General features: G+C 40.1%; 1 protein-coding gene across 2 annotated transcripts in view; it reads left to right on the top strand.

Moving 5' to 3' along the window:
* The first annotated feature begins 435 nt into the window (after positions 1 to 435).
* LOC125161835 (E3 ubiquitin-protein ligase RNF103) overlaps positions 436 to 17,748 on the top strand; it is a 110,996-nt gene continuing 93,683 nt past the window's right edge. Inside the window, exons 1-3 of one of the 2 annotated variants that reach the window (XM_047852010.1) lie at positions 436 to 1,637; positions 3,846 to 3,985; positions 14,197 to 14,312. In XM_047852010.1, the coding sequence (XP_047707966.1) occupies positions 1,412 to 1,637; positions 3,846 to 3,985; positions 14,197 to 14,312 (482 nt within the window). In that variant the 5' untranslated portion in view covers positions 436 to 1,411. The remainder of the gene's footprint in view (positions 1,638 to 3,845; positions 3,986 to 14,196; positions 14,313 to 17,748) is intronic. The other variant, XM_047852012.1, reaches the window with a different exon arrangement.

Raw genomic sequence — 17,748 nt, 5'->3', positions numbered from 1 at the left:
TTTTCTGGGTTTCACCTTCTACCACCTCAAATCAACAGTGCCCAAAGTTTCCCAATTCACCAGGACCTTGCATAAACGTAGTCATCTGGTTTTACTGATTTTAAGAGGATCATTAACTGTCCTATTTGTACAAAAAATACACAAAGTGACAGTCCAAAGTCCAACCCTTAGCCAAAATCATTTACTAAACATCTGCAGGGCAAAATGAAAGAGAGCGGAGAAGACACCAGAGAGGTAAGTTACGGGGGCTAAAGCTGCGGCCCCGAAATGCTTTCCAGCCCCCAGGTGTGACCGCCCCCTCCCCCCCACACCCACTTTGCCCCAACGCTGGCATGGCCAGCGCTTCATCGTGGCCCCGCCCGAGGCCCCGCCCCGCCGCCCGAGGCCCCGCCCCGCCGCCGACGTCAGTTGTTATGTCTCGGCTCGGGCCGCGGCCCCAGCTGATCCTCTGCTCCCGAGGCGAGTGCCGCGGCCTCGCGAGGTGGCGGGGGCGTCAGGGACGGCGGCCGAGACCCGCGCCGCCCATCTGAGCGGGGCGGGCGCTGCGTGGCCAGGAAGCCGCCCCAGAGCTGCTCAGGGAGCCGTCGGGGCCTGTTTTTGCCTTTCTCCTCCAGGACCGTCGGCCCGCGCGCCCCATTTATCTCTGCAGAGACCGCGACGCCCCCTCCCGGGCCGGGCCGCGGTGCCCGCCCGCCTGAAAGGCGCCGCCCGCCGGCCCGAGCGAATCTGGAGCCGCCGCCGCCGTGCCCGCCGCGCCTCTCGCGGAGCCTGGGCGGCCGGCGGGGCCTGGGGCCTGGCGGCGGGCCGCTCCTCCCCGAGCTGGGCCCGGGGCCTGGCGGAGCCGAGCGCCGCGCCCTCCTGACCAGCCGCCGCGGGAGCCCGGCCGCCGCCCGCCGGCCCCAACCGCCTCCCCGGCCCGCCGCCCCTCCGGCCCCGGCCTCCCGCCCAGCCTTCCTTTGTGGATCTGAATGATTTGGGGGGCCTCCTCCTTCCCCCTTGAGATTACGGTGCTGGAAGACCGACCCCGCCACCTCGGTCAGAGCCCCCCGCCGGGGGACACGTCCCTCGTTTTGTTCCCCGAGGGCCCACCCGCGCCCCGCTCCTTTCGGTGTTTGACTGATGGGGTTTTTTTAGTGTTTCCCCCCCCCCCCCTTTATGTCTCTCGCCTCTCGACGGGAAGGCCCCGCGCGAGGCTCTGCGCCTCTGCCCCTCCCCGTCTCTTCCTCAACCCCGCACAAATAGCCGAACCCCCTGCCCCCGGGCCGGCAATGGCGCGACAGTGAGGGCGGCGAGGCCGGACCACGCTGGGATAGTGCCCGCGCCCCGGCGGGCGTGAGCACACACTCCCCCGCTCCGCGCCCCTCTTTTTCGTCTCCTGAGCTCTCTGAGAAGAGAGAAGACGCAGGGAAAGATGTGGCTGAAGCTGTTTTTCCTACTCCTCTATTTTCTGGTCCTGTTCGTCCTGGCCAGGTTTTTTGAGGCCATTGTGTGGTATGAAACTGGCATCTTTGCCACCCAGCTGGTGGATCCGGTGGCGCTGAGCTTCAAGAAGCTGAAGACCATTCTGGAGTGCCGGGGGCTGGGGTACTCGGGGCTGCCCGAGAAGAAGGATGTCCGGGAGCTGGTGGAAAAGTCAGGCGAGTATCGGGCTCCCGTGGGGTCCCCCTCCACCCGGTGGAGGGGCGACTTGTACTTCCTCGTGCCTAGTGGTTCCCTCAGAATGGGGCATTACCTGGGTGGGTTACGCAGACAACTTCGAGAGCTGTCCAGGCTTTCTGCGGGAAAAAAAAAAAAAAGTAAATCCCAGTTTTGAGAAGGGGCCTGGAATTATTTGGGGGGGTGTTGCTGTGTCTTTTTAAGCTGTTTTTTTTTTTTTTTTTTAAATAACAGATTTAAGTGCAGCTTCTTAGCAATGTTTAGTAAGAAACCATTTTCTTAAAATTAGGGAATGTCAGCCGGTTGCAGACAAACTGGAAAACATTATTTGTCAGTCGAAATTCCTAAGGATATAAGAGAAGGAAAACCCCAAAACGCTGTCTGTAGATAGCAGTGTTTGTCACGATAATAATAAATAACAATAATAGCATAATAACAGGAGGGAAAAATATCATTGGAATACTTACTATCAAAGAGGCATTTAGGGCTAAGATTTAATTTTTAAATCATGAGGATAAATATCGAGAAAGGGTGAACTGTACAGTATTGGCTTTTCATACTTTAAGTTTGGTGAAAATGAAGTGAGTTTATTTTTTGTGAATTCCTACCCTGTTTGTATTACTGTCAGGGTTTTTTAAAAAAAATCCTTATGTCTTGGATGTAAACTTTTCTCTTGTAGAAGTCACAGACGCTGCTGCATCACTGTAAATGCTCTGAGACATAGAATTGAAGTAGTACTAAGTGAACATTTGTTTAACGTTTTAAAGAAAAATGCGTTGGCCGTAACTGTAGGTTTGGGGAAGGATTAAGTAAGATATATAGTTAATTTTTTTTCACCCCTGAAGAAAATATATCTTTGTTTAGGTAAACGTCCTGGAAGGGGAATGTACTGTAACTAGAGAAAAGCATTCTGGGTTGCTGGAGGAAGCAGTTGAAACTGATGGTTATCTTTTTTGTTGTTTCAAGTAGATCTGCTGTGTCTTTAACAAGGCATTTTGTCCCCTTATTTAGTACTGTATAGCCGTGTAGTGTGATAGACAAGAATACTAACTCCAGAGGAGTTGAGCACTCACATATTTCCAGGTTAAGGGTTATCAAATTTGTATTTCAGTACTGGGGTAGTGATATAAAGGTGTAATATTTGCATGTAAACGTGATACTTTTTTGTAGAGAAAACATAAAATCGGGTTTTTTTTTCTTGCCTCTCGTTTACTGACTGGTTTATGGTAACTTACTTCTACCGTGGGGGCGGGGAATGGGAAATGGAGTAAAGTAGATCCCTAATAAATGAATTCTCTAGGTTCAGAAATGAGAAGTATCTTCACTGCCACAGCCAAATCACTTCTCATGCTAAAAAATTTAATAACACGTTTTTCTTTTGACTTTTATTTGTGTTGCTTCCTTTGGGCCTAAAAATACTTGTCACTTTGAGTGTACAAAGAATGCACATATCATTTAAAGAATGCACACAGCCTACAAAAATATGACTCAGATCACACCTTTTATAGCAGAGAAGTCTTGGTATAGCAGTTTAACTTTACAATTTAAGTATTCGTTGTAAATGATTTTGCTGCTATCATGATACAGTGCTTGTTTTCGCATTTAAGACAAAATTAGAATAATTTGACATTAGTGTTTTCCTTTTTACTTGATCATATATGCTCTCAACTTACACTGAAAGTTTGAGTATGGAGTTTTTTCTTACAGGTAATCTTTTGTATCTAACCTTCAAGTCTTACAGGCCCTATTGCTATTTTAAGCAGGTGGTGATGGCAAATTCTGTAAGCCCATTTCTAAATCTTACAAGTCTGAAGTATGTAAATCATACTGTTTAAAAATTATTTGAAGCCTGGGCATGTCACACACAAAACTAAATAATACTGTGATGGCTTTTGGGGCTTACCAGGAAATTAAGTAATTTCCTAATAAATTATGTGATGACCTCACTAGCATGTAAGTTCCATGAGAAGATGGATTTTTGTCTGTTCACTTTTGTCTGACACGTACTAGGTTCTTATGACATACTGGCTGACTGAATTTTAAATGGGTGTATTCAGGTTCTACTCTTCTATAGAGGGAAATGGAAGTCCTATGACATGATTTTTAACACTGTGTAATGGAATTAATCATTGAAGTTGGGAAGGTAGGATTTTTGAAATCTTACCGCTGTTACTTTTTTCTTTCTTCAGGTGACTTGATGGAAGGTGAGCTCTATTCTGCACTCAAGGAAGAAGAAGCATCTGAATCTGTTTCTAGTACCAATTTCAGTGGTGAAATGCACTTCTATGAGCTTGTAGAAGACACAAAAGATGGCATCTGGCTGGTTCAGGTATCAGAAGTAAAGTGATAGAAGTAAAATTATTTTTACCAAAATAGTATTCACCAGCTGGTAACACTTCTATATATTTGTGTCGTGTTTCTTCAACATAACTCAATTCTCATAGGTAGGCTCCTATGAGAGGAGCCTCCTATGAGAGGTCTACAGACCATGGAAAATGAAGATTGAAGAGTGGGGAGGGGAAGTGTTGGGGAAAGAGGGTTGACTGGTTAGAATCAGCAGAAACAAATCCATTTTGGTTGTTGGATCCTCATGAAAGTAAGAAACACACATCTATTCCTTTTGTTGAGTGATTTGCGCTGTTACAGTTTTGATTAACTCCAGTTTGTAATGCAGTAATCCAAAGGATTTTTGTATCTAGAGGAAAAACCCTGAAGTAAAAGTAAGAAAATCCTGCTATTAGGGAAATAGCCAACTTTGTGACAATAGAGGAAAAGATATTGTGGACACTGGTGGGGAGTGCCATTACTTTGCTTATGAAATTGATGAGATGATAATTTTAAACCCTAGCTCTTGTGATATCAAAACTGTGAAATTGAGTTAGCATGTTAGAGTTGTAGAGCTATGAAGGGTCTAAAAATTCATCTTTTATGCTTCGCAAAGTGCAGTTTATGTATCACTTAATGGTAAGTGAATGGGCACACATCATCATTTATGGATTTTTATACAAATTAGAAAATCAATATTGCATTGAACATCTAATTTCACAGGTATTTAGGGCAAGGATAAAGTTATTTAATTTTTTTAAAAATGTAAGTTCATTTAAAATAAAATATCAACCAAATTAACAGCATGATTTTGGCTAAAATTATGATTATTGAATCAGGATCAAATCTCAGGACTCCTGATTTTTTGTCACCTACTTTTGTCATTTCACACTGGGGTTGGCCAAGTTTGATTCAGGGTATAAAAATCAAAATTGCTTCTTCATATTTCTGAGAACAATGACGTCAAAATATGGTAGAAAAAGCTATGAGCTGAGATGCAGTTAGATGCAGATCTGGTCTTGTCATAGATTTTCAATATGATTATAGATAGATTTTCTGTTGTACCTGACCTCAAATAAAACATATACACCTAAGGAAGATGTAACAGTACTGTGGTCCATGGGGCTAAAGAGTTGAGGTTTGGGAATTCTTCAGGTGATTACGTTGACTATTCATGACTTTCCTTTACATGCAGTCTTCCTGTTGTGTCTGACCTTTTACCTAACAGATTATCTAATTCAGTAATTTTTAAATTTAGCAAAGGGAGACCCTGGGAGATTATGGATATAGTCTATACGTTATCCATCAAATTCTAGTTTATTTCTCTGAATTAATTGGTATTGAAAAATAAACTAGCATCATTAAAGCTTTAATTTATAAGTGAATAGTTAATTCCATTTCCTTTCCCAGATATTCATATCTGATAGTCTGATCAAGAAAGGCTTGTTGGGGGGTGCCTGGGTGGTTCAGTCGGTTGAGTATCCAACTTTGGCTCAGGTCATGATCTCACGGTTTGAGGGTTCGAGCCTTGCGTCAGGCTCTGTGCTGACAGATCAGAGCCTGGAGCCTTCTTCATATTCTCTGTCTCCCTCTCTCTCTGCCCCTCCCCTACTCACGCTCTGTCTCTCTCTGTCTCTCAAATATGAATAAACATTTAAAAAATTAAAAAAAAAAAGACTTGTTGGTTTTGATAATTTTAGTTTTATTACTGAGATTGAGTTGAATAGCCTGTCCCATTTCCCTATGTTCTCTAAGTGTCCATACACTGAATGATCCCATAGAGATGAATAATAAAGATGCAGAACACCTTCCAAACTTGGAAAAGCCATGTCAAAAGTCTAGAAATTCTTTTGGTATATAGGATTCTGCCTATAAAAAATGAACACATTCTGGTTCACTAACGTGTATTCCTGGCTTACAAACGATCTGCTATTTTCTTTTTTAAGTTTGTTTATTTTTGAGAGAGAAAGAGAGAGAGAATCCCAAGCAGGTTCTGCACTGTCAGTGTGAAGCACGGTGTGGAGCCCCATCTCATGACCTTGAGATCATACCTGAGTCAGAATCAAGAGTCAGATGCTTAACCGACTGAGCCACCCAGTGCCCTATTTTTTAGTGTTCTATTAAATATAACCATGGATTGGGCTGCCTAGGTGGCTCAGTCAGTTAAGTGTCCACCTCTTGATTTTGGCTCAGGTCATGATTTCATGGTGTTTGAGTTCGAGCCCCACATTGGGCTTTATGCCTCAGGTTCTTAGCTGGGTGTGGAGCCTGCTTAAGATTTTCACTCTCCTTCTGTCTCTGCCCTTCCCCCACCTCAAAAAAACCCCCGCAAATATAAAAAAGAAAAAAAGATATAAACTCCCTTAAAATATGAAATAGTTTATTTAGCAGTTAGTTGTATGCCAGGCCCTGGAGATATACCAGGAACATACAGCAGGCTAAGTCTTTGCTCTCTCAGGCAGTTCACATTCCAGTTGGGAGAGGTAGGCAATAAGGGAGTAAATATTTAATACAACATCAAGTTAGTGGAAAATGCTAAGGAGAAAAATAAGCAAGGCAAGGAGTCAGAGAATGGCAAAGAATTCTCTGATAAAGTGACACTTGAATGAAATGAAGAACAAATAATGAATGATAGTGAATGTTAGCATTTAAATTGTAATCACTAAATTCTTTTCCTCTGAAAATATTTTTTAAGCCTCACAGGTATTAGTGATTGAAAAATGGCTTCTAAGAAAAGTGGAATGTGTTTATATGGTTTTCTGTGTGTTAATGGTAGTAGGACACACATTTAATTTTTCCAGTGACCTTCAGGATTTGCACTGATCACCAATGTCTGGCTTATATCCCTTGGAGCCAGTGGCTTACATCTGTCAAACTGGCTGGGCTTAGAAGAACAATCTCTGGCAGGACAACTGAGAAGATTGAGATTGAAACCCTGTCCTCATTCTCAAGTCACCAAGCTAAGCTCATCAGCACAGACATTGGTTTAAACTCTTAAAAGAGGGCTTTTAGTTTTGTTGTTGTTGTTTTGTTTTGTTTTTTAAATTGAAAATGTCTGTTAGAAACAAGTATTCTCTTGGTTGCTTGTCATTCTTTCAGCTCAAATCATATTTATCTAATCTCTTGTGAAGGATAACTTAAAGATTCTGTTTTTAATAATTTGAATTATTCTTTCCTATTTATTTTCAAAGAAGCTGACCAATTTTAGTTGGCTCTGTCTTTTTTTTTTTTTTAATTTGTGAGAGTGCATAGATCCCAGCCAGTTCAGTCCTCTTCATATTGCCTTTATTGTAGGTATCCTGTATAAGAAATACTTAAACACATCAGAGTTCTTTCTTTTCCTCCCATTTTTCTAATATCCTTCCTTACTGCAATGAATTATGGTTTCCTTTTGTATTTATTGAGAAAAAAATGTAGTTAGGCATCATAAAACCTATAATTAGGACATTAGGCTTCGTATGTCATTGAAAGGATGTCTGGATTTATTCAGGGAAAGTATGACTTTTTAAAGTTTATTTTGAGAGAGAGAGTGCACACGAGTGGGGGAGGGGCAGAGAGAGAGGGAGAGTCCTAAGTGGACTGCACGCTCTCAGTGCAGAGCCTAATATAGGGTTTGATCTCACAGATTTGTGAGATCATGACCTGAGCTGAAATCAAGAGTTGGTTGCTTAACCAACTAAGCTACCCAGGCACCCCGAAAATGTGACTTTAATAAATGGGTATATTACTTACCTGTTTCATCACTTGGTCAGTTCATTATTTTTCTGTAGTGGATTGGTAATCTAGGTTGGTTATCTTTTTTGGTGACATGACACGTGGAATGACACTACACGAGAAGAATAAATTTCTATAAATTACTTAATTTGTATTCCTTTTGAATCTGTCTTCTGTGCAGCCCATGCTTTTATTTGCTGCATGATACATGTTAGTGGTCTTTATGTCTTTCTCTTCTTAATTGTTCTAAAATGTGTTAGTGCTCATGAATTATCCTTACATTAAACCAGAATAGTAGGATGCTCCTTTTCATGTGAAGCTTTTCCACATCTATCCTGTAGTCTCTGTAATATGAAGTGCAGTTTTCCAGGCAGCAACACATATGGGACATGTAACACACTATATAACCCATGGAACAACTAAGTCTTCTTTTTTCTAGCAGTTCTAACAATCTAAGTTTCCCTGCTTTGTTCCTAACCTCTGCTCATATCTTTCATTAGTTATTTATCTTCTAGTATTGTGATTCTTTGATTTTACCACCACCCAGTCATCTGAGTATCACAAATTGAAGACAGTTCCTTCCCCTGCTCCCACCCCAGAAAACTCTTAGGCAGATGGGACAGTGGCTAGCCTGAAATGGAAAAGTTAGCATGCGTTGTGGGGCTTATGGGTTTATCCTTATCTTAACGTTTCTATTTCTCTTTTTGACCTTTGTTCAAGGAAGGACTGTGTTATTTGTTCCCTACTGGCTTTATCCCCATCATAAGGAATTTAACGTCACTAGAATTGAGGTAGCAGTGGAAAGCATCACCTGATTTAAAGTAAAACTTTGGGTCAATATTTACCAGAGTATCACGTTACTCTATTTCCTGTTTGGCTAAAAAGAGTTAATAGCTGTTACAAAACTTGTTTATCTTTGTTTCTAGACAAAGCTTTGTTCAGGGAGATTCTAACCCCTTTATTCCTTTCTTGACTCTACTCTAAAGGTAGAATACATGGCAAACCACTGTGCCATTTATTTTGTTCTGGTGAAAAACTTTTATTTCTGTTTAGTAAAAAACTTTTATTTCTGTTTACTCATAAAGAAAGCTAGTGAAGATACCAAAGAAATAATTAAATGCTATTGAGTTTTGTTTTTGTCAATCACTTGTCCCCATTTTTTTTTATGCTTTTGAATTCATCCATTATTTCTTTTTTTTTAATTTCTTTTTAAATTTACATCCAAATTAATTAGCATATAGTGCAACAATGATTTCAGGAGTACATTCCTTAGTGCCCCTTACCCATTTAGCCCATCCCCCCTCCCACAACCCTCCAGTAACTCTGTTTGTTCCACAACCCTCCAGTAAATCCATATTTAAGAGTCTCTTATGTTTTGTCCCCCTCCCTGTTTTTATATTATTTTTGTTTCCCTTCCCTTATGTTCATCTGTTTTGTCTCTTAAAGTCCTCATATGAGTGAAGTCATATGATATTTGTCTTTCTCTGACTAATTACGCTTAGCATAACACCCTCCAGTTCCATCCCTCCCTCCAGTAGTTGCAAATGGCAAGATTTCATTCTTTTTGATTGCCGAGTGATACTCCATTGTATATTTACACCACATCTTCTTTATCCATTCATCCATCGATGGACATTTGGGCTCTTTCCATACTTTGGCTGTTGTTGATAGTGCTGCTATAAACAGTGGGGTGCATGTGTCCCTTTGAAACAGCACACCTGTATCCCTTGAATAAATACCTAGTAGTGTAATTGCTGGGTCGTAGGGTAGTTCTGTTTTTAGTTTTTTGAGGAACCTCCATACTGTTTTCCAGAGTGGCTGCACCAGCTTGCATTCCCAACTTGTCTCCATTTTTAATGGTTTTATACAAGTTGCATGTATTTACTTAAGTTGGTCTGTGATTGAGGCGCCTGGGTGGCTTGGTCAATTTAGTGGCTGACTTTGTCTCAGGTCATGATCTCACAGTTTGTGGGTTCAAGCCCTGTGTCAGGATCTGTGCTGACAGCTTAGAGCCTGGACCTTGCTTTAGATTCTGTGTCTCCCTCTCTCTGACCCTCCCCAGCTCATGCTCTGTCTTTCTGTCTCTCAAAAATAAATAAACATTAAAAAAAAAAAAAAGTTGGTCTATGATTTTGAAAGTAGAAACTCCTTATTAAAATGAAATATTGAGGGGCGCCTGGGTGGCTCAGTCAGTTGGGCATCCGACTTCGGCTCAGGTCATGATCTCGCGGTCCGTGAGTTCGAGCCCCGCGTCGGGCTCTGTGCTGACAGCTCAGAGCCTGGAGCCTGTTTCAGATTCTGTGTCTCCCTCTCTCTCTGACCTTCCCCCATTCATGCTCTGTCTCTCTCTGTCTCAAAAATGAATAAACGTTAAAAAATAAATAAATAAATAAATAAATAAATAAATAAATAAATAAAATGAAATATTGAGAGATGCAGAAAATATCACAGCACAGCTCTCCTGTTCTGGGGAGTTGTGTTACTTAATTTAGTCTAGATGCTGTATGGCATCTATGGCAGGTACTCTGATTACTAATAAAACCCACCTGTAAACATTAGGCAAAAATATATGGCTTTTTTTTTTCATTATACCAGTGTAATACCTATAATACATGTGGAAGGAAATAGACAGTAAACTGAGCCCCAGGTGGGTTTTTTTTTTTTTGTAATTTTAAACTGGACTACACAAGGTGGACATCAGAAAATATGTGCACTTAGCATCACACACTGTCCAGCGTAGTTCCATGCATGGTATGCTGGAGCTAGCTCATACTGCTTCATGAAGAGTGACTGTTAAGATCTCTTCCCAATTCCATGTTTAGAGATAGCACATTGGTAACTTGAAATTGGCCATATGGGAGTATTTATACCAAGGAAATCAGCAAGTAATAGAAATCAGAGCTTCCTTTTTCTTCTGGAGGGCTGGTTGTTAAACATGTACCAGCAAACCCACTGGTTTCATCCGTTCATCCAACCATCTAACAAATATTTATTGAAATCTAATGTGTGCCAGCTGAACCTTGTGATTAGCACTGAGGGCACAAAGACGAATAACCTATAGCCTGTGTCATAAAACAGCTTACAGTTTGGTTTACTAAAATGTGTAGATCGGTAAAAATCTCAGTATATGATTAACTTTCCCAGCTGAGTTAGATCATCTATATTGGTGCTAGCATCTTGAGAGATAAAGAACTCTTTAGACAGTGAAGTGGAACCTGGGAAAATTACGGTAGTTTTTTTCTGGAAAAAGTATATTTCTAAATTCATTGAATTAGAAGTCCTTATGTCTCACTGGGGTCAAGAACATTGATATGTAATTGGATAGCAAAGTACTATTTATGCTAGCATTTGTCCAGAAAATATTCCAAATGACAGGTTGCTGGGGAAGGGACTTATAGTAGATGTCAAAAACTTGGTGGCTTTAGAGAATCTGTATAGGCAAAAGTTGAAGAATGAAGTTACTAAGCTGTAAAAAGCGGGAACAGTTTAGTTCAGCATGAATATTTAATGAGTACCCAAATGAGTTAGGCACTATACTAGCTGCAGGAGATACAATGGTGAGCCAGTGTGGGGATGCCAGTTAGGCAGATACCCTGGGAAGGGGGAGGGAAAGATTCTTTCACTTCCAGCCTATCCTGCCAAGTCTGTCCCAGACTTGGAACTCAGGCTGTACTTTCATCTAGTTTTTTTCTAGTCTCTGAAAATATTCCCCACAGAGAACACAACATCCTTCCTGAACTGCCGAGGAGTATGTCTCTGCTTTTAATAAGACCAGCAGTGTGAGTGCCACTCAGAATCATCGTGCATACTTTTGGATATGAGCTGTAAGTTGGGAACTCCTACTGGTGTGACCCAGTAGTAATAGGCTCAGAATGTTTGATTGTGCCATGTGACTCAGCCAGATGAGTTATTTTGTGAAGATATTCAAATGTTTAGTGGTGGTTTCATTCAGCCTCTACAAAGTTTAATTTATGCTAGACCTTTAGTTGAGCAATATAACTATATAGAATGTTGGACAGAGCAATTTCTAACTACATAAATATAACTGCAGAGTCAAACAAAATGCTTTCATGCAATGAATGCCTAGGGGAGTTTTCATTTTTGTGTGGCTTTCTCTGTTAGGGATCATTAAACTCTTCAAAAGCAGGTATTAGAACAGCTTGCTGAATAAATAAGGCCCTGGGGGTAAACATTGTCACATACCTGCTTAGATGTTCCCACCTCTGATCACAGACTTGTGTTGTCTGTGCTATAACCAGGAGTGCCTGCCAACAACTGCCTCTCATTCTTACTTCCTCTTCTAGAATTGGAGCTCTTGTAAATCTAAAAGATATGTGTGTGGTGGATAAGATCTTCACTGAAGGATCCCCCCAGACTCAGGGCCATACCTTACATTGACTAAAGCAACCTCTTAACCCCTTGATGCAATGTCATTATAAACACAGACCTGAAAATTTTGGGTTATTTACAGCCTTGATTGGGAAATGGGAATGAAAAGGAAGCTCTTTAGGTAAGAGTTCTTTTAAAAAGTAGGGAGTATGGTGATATGGTTGCACAGAGACTTCTCAATCCTTCTCAGTAATCTGGAAAATAAGTTCAAGATTTCTTTGATTACTTGTTGAAAAGATGAACTACCATTATTGACCCTTTTTTTTTTTTAATGCTTATTTATTTATTTTGAAAGAGGGTGTGCATGCACAAGCGTGGGAGGGGGCAGAAAGGGGGAGAGAGAGAATCCCAAGCAGTTTCTGCGCTGTCCGTACAGAGCCCAATGTGGGGTTTGAACTCACGAATCTGTGAGATCATGACCTGAGCTGAGATCAAGAGTTGGATGCCCCAGCCGACTGAGCCACCCACACGCACCTACCATATTGACTCTTGAGTAGTAGGGAAAAAAAAGAAAAGAAATATCTGCCTTGCTTTATCTTCCTCGTTATTCATGTAAAATATATCCAGCCATTTTGGACCATGAAAAAAACGTGAAAGTAGAGACTTAGTGGGTAACATATAAACCTCAGAAAAAGCTTTCATGTCCTCATATTGCCCTTTCCCTGGTTACCTCCACCATCTGAACATTTAAATAATAACTGGTGTCTCTCTCCCTCAATAAGACCACCTATTTTCACTGAAAAGCACTATCAAAACCATTTGTTTAGTGCCCTAAATTGTGTATGTGTTTGTGTATTTATTAAGCATCAGAGTTGTTACAAAATGTTAGGTGTGTATGTACGTCTCTGTAGATGTGGGGATGATAGTAGCAATGGTATATGGCAGGGGTTAGTGGACAGTGTTCTGTCTGCACATAAAGTGAATTTCAAGTCACTTGTCACCACCATGTACTCTCTTTCTGCTGCCCTTGAAATTTGTTAGGCTTCCCAGCAGAAAGGCTACCATGAGGTAGCTGGACCGCTCTTACATCTCCTAGGGAGTAGACTATTGGCACTTATTTCACACACATAACGTGGGATTTCACTTCCTGAAGGCTTTGTGACCATGAAACTGGCCCTTCCTCCCAGGAAGGACTCCAGAGTATTGTGTTGTAATTTTCAATTAGATAACATCAGCTGCATAGCATTTGTGAAAATAAACTTGGCCTATATACCCTGGGCTTAAAATAAATCAAACAGATGGTTCATGAAGACTTTAGACATTTTTGGCTTTCCTTTAAGTTCCCGTTTAGTTGTTTTTGTGGTTTTGTTTTTAATAGATAATTCGTTTTTTATTGGTATCTGTGTTGAAGTCCTGCCTTCATTCAAAGCAGGAAGATTAGGGAATAAAAGGAAAAGGTGTCAACGATTAGAAAAGCCAAGAAAGATGTCATTACACATTTTGAAGGTTAATTTACAGTTTTTTCCTTTTTCTTTCTTTCTTTTTTTTTTTTTTTAAATCTTGTACTTCTCCCAATCTTAATTGTGTTTGAAAGCTATATGCAGATTTGAAGTAGACGTTCAAGAGTGTAGAATTCATTGTGGTAATTCTTTTTATATATTAGAACATTTTCGTGATTGTTAAGAAAAAGCTGTAGAAGTAGTAGTATTGATTTAGTCAAAGCATAGTTTAATAGAAAACAAATGTTTGACTCTTGGCTCCATAATTATACTTTTAAAAAGTGAAATTTGAACTCCTTGAACTCACATGTGATCATTTCTAGTAAGCTTTATTTGTATTGTTTAAAATTTTCATAGTGGAGAAATGACTCCAAAGGCCATTTTCTTCCTCTGTAACTTATTTCTAAAGAATCAGGGTGGAGGATGTGGCTAGCTTTTTAATATGATTTTGATTCCCCTCAATGTAACTGCCATAAAGTGTGGAAGTTTAATGCACTGTATTCAATGTTTTAAGCCTTTTCAGTCGGACAGTTATTCCTTCTGCAAGAATTGCAATGATGATAGAACAGAACAGAATCTTTTTGCAAAAGGTGAAGATGCATTATAGATATAAGTGGTTGGTTTGACTTCATTTTAGGTAATTAAAGTTTCTGTTTTTGTTTCTGGAGAATAGGTCATAGCAAATGACAGAAGTCCCTTGGTCGGTAAAATCCACTGGGAGAAAATGGTGAAAAAGGTGTCAAGATTTGGAATACGTACAGGCACTTTTAATTGTTCCAGTGACCCCAGGTGAGTTGGTTAGGCAATTCTTAGAATTTGAGTTCTGACCAGAATTGTCTCACTCAATGAAGACCATGATATTAGAAGCCTATTTGAACTGAAAGCTAATCATAATGTTTAGCACGCTTGGGTTACACAGGCACTTGATAAATAGTTTTTGATAAACTGGCAGTTACTTACTTCCTTTCTGAGATGTCTTTCTCTCTCTATCCCATTCTTCCATATTCTTCCTAGTGGGGGTGACTCTTAAGAGTATGTCTTCAGTCCTTTTGTTTCAGTTTTCTTCCCAAAGAGACTTCAGCACATTTATAGCTTTGTGCTGATCAAAATCTTTTGTCATAATTCTGACTTCTGGTTTACATGTGGACACTCATTTCCATCTGCTGTACAGCTGCCCCTAGATGTGCCCTTTTCCCTAATCCCAGTGTCCAAATTCAGATTCAGTTTCATTTTTGTATTTATTTATTTATTTTTTTAATATATGAAATTTATTGTCAAATTGGTTTCCACAGAACACCCAGTGCTCATCCCAAAAGATGCCCTCTTCAATACCCATCACCTACCCTCCCCTCCCTCCCACCCCGCATCAACCCTCAGTTTGTTCTCAGTTTCAATTTCATTTTTTTAAATCAGGCATGTACCCTTTCTACCTGTCCTTTTTCTGTTCTTTACTGTTTTGTCTTTTGTTTTTCCCATTTTCTCAGATAAGAATCCTTGCAGGCATTTTTGTGTTCTTTTGTCATCATCTCCACTATTTCATCTGTCATGTTATTTCTTGTTTCATTATTACATTATTTCTTGGAAATGCTTTTTTAATTTTTATTTCTATTTATTTTTATTTTTGAGAGCGGGAGAGGGATGGGGGGGGGGCGGACAGAGGATCTGAAGGGGGCTCTGCACTGACAGCAGCAAGCCCGATGCAGAGCTTGAACTCACGAACCATGAGACCGTGACCTGAGCCCATGTTGGATGCTCAACCGACTGAGCCACCCAGGCGCCCCTCAAGTGCTTTTTATTTCAACTTCTAGTGCCATCAAATTTTCACTTACAAGTATTCATTATTTAATTATCCATTCAGTAAATAATAAAAGATTAGCATATATAGCATGTTGTGTTTGGTGCTGAGGAGGGGGTGTATGATGTATATGTAGAAAACCCCACAACATTAGGTAGTTTCTAATGTAAGTAATATAACTGTCTGTATTACTTACTTACATATGGCCCCAGTGGGAAGCCCATTAACTGTATGTAGAAAACCCTCCTGTGCTACTGTTGTACCGCATATTTTCCTGCCTTTTCTCCTTTAGGCTCATGTTTGCTTCATTTTGCCTCAAGATTGTTTTGCTTACTGGTATTATAGGATGTGATCCACACCGTAGGGTGTAGGATCCCCTAGGAGTTGGAGATAAGAAGGAAAGTTCTTGTATCTTCTAACTCACAGTCTCCCCGTCTTCCCACAAAGCTTGCATTCTCATCTTTGCCACAGAGTCTTGATCATATTCTAACAATGCCTTTTGTTGAAATGTCCAAAACAGCCTTAGTGTTAATGTTTTAATGAAAGGCAGATCGTTGTTACTTTTGTCCTTCGTTTATCAAAGACAGTTGCATTTGGTCTGATTCCATCATTCCCAAATAGAGTCTGAGTGAGAGATCTTTCTTACCCTCACTAGTGATTGTAATACCAGAACAAATGATAGTGCCAATATTTTCTTTTTTTTTTTCAGATAATGCCAAAAGTCAGTATTAACATTACTATTTTATTGAAAAATATTCGGAATTGATTTTTTAAAAAATCAATGAACTAATTAATGTATTTTGACACTGTAACTTACAAATATACTAAAAAATATCAAGTGAAAATAAATTTACAAAAATATAAAGGTTAAACACATGCTATATATAAATTGTTACATAACAATAAAGAATTCAAAAGTAAGCTAAGCACAACAGAAAACATATAATCTATTAATATGAAAAACTGAAGGAAATAGCAGTGTTTGACTTCTTTTGGTGTAATCTTATGAAACAAAATGCATCAAAATGCATTTTATCATTTCAAATGATAATTGAGTCTAGCGGATTTTAATACAAATTTTTCTAGCTTTTCTCTTGAAAAACTTTGATTCTATACTAGGTGAGGAATGGTGAAGAGATACATATAAACTACCTTTGTATATTTTCCTCTAAATTTTTCATCTTTTTTTTTTTTTTTTTTTTAGTTTTTTTTCAACATTTATTTATTTTTGGGACAGAGAGAGACAGAGCATGAATGGGGGAGGGGCAGAGAGAGAGGGAGACACAGAATCGGAAACAGGCTCCAGGCTCTGAGCCATCAGCCCAGAGCCTGACGCGGGGCTCGAACTCAAGGACCGCGAGATCGTGACCTGGCTGAAGTCGGACGCTTAACCGACTGCGCCACCCAGGTGCCCCTAAATTTTTCATCTTTAAATAACCTCACCTCTTTGGGCCCCTGGTTGGCTCAGTCACTTGAGTGTCTGACTCTTGATTTCAGCTCAGGTCATGGTCTCATAGTTTGTGGGTTTGAGCCGTGCATTGGACTCTGCACTGAAAGCACAGAGCCTGCTTGGGATTCTCTGTGTCGTTCTCTCTTTGCCCCTGCCCCACTCCTTTTCTCTTTTTCTCTCAAAATAAGTAAACTTTAAAAAAATTAAAAAAAAAAAATCTCACCTCTTATTTATGGTGGAACAGATCATTTTTGAGCAAATTTTGCTTTCTTTGTTGATTGCAGCTATTATTTTTTGTTATTAAAAAAGCACTTACTTCATCTTCAGTTTCATCACAAAATGAAGGTCTTGATGCATAGTTACTTACATTAGTTTTGATATTATCATATTCATGTTAACTTTTATTGGGAAAATCTTATAACTGGAGTAAGAACTATTGACATAAAAGCTGTGCTTAGGGTTGTTTTTTTCTTTTTTTGAGGATTTTGGAGATCTAGAAGAACAAATGGGGAAATACAGAAATGTGTGTTCAGAGTGTCAATGTCGGGTGGGGCACTGGGGTGGCTCAGTCGGTTAAGCGTCCAGCTCTTGGTTTTGGCTCAGCTCATGATCTCACGGTTTGTGAATTCGAGCCCTGCATTGGGCTCTCTGCTGTCAGTGCAGAGCCCACTTCAGATCCTCTGTCCCCCTCTCTCTTGGCCCCTCCCCTGCTCATTCTGTCTCCCTCTCTTTCAAAATAAATAAATAACCAACAACAACATAAAGAATGTCAATGCAGGGTATAACTGGGCAGGAAATAGTGTTATTTAGCAAGTGTTTTAATCATATGTTGGATAATTGAGTCATCTTAATTTCAGATTTTTATAAACACTAAACTCTCTACTCCATGTTTATTTTGCTTTGTTTACCGGAGTTTTTTCTCCGGTGTGGCTTCTAGGGCAGCCTCCGATGTGCTGGTCCCATTGCACAGCAGTACTTTC

The sequence above is a fragment of the Prionailurus viverrinus genome, chromosome A3, assembly GCF_022837055.1.
Source record: "Prionailurus viverrinus isolate Anna chromosome A3, UM_Priviv_1.0, whole genome shotgun sequence".
Lineage (NCBI taxonomy): Eukaryota > Metazoa > Chordata > Mammalia > Carnivora > Felidae > Prionailurus > Prionailurus viverrinus.
Note: the sequence above shows the minus strand (reverse complement) of the source record. Positions and strands in the feature narration are given on the sequence as shown.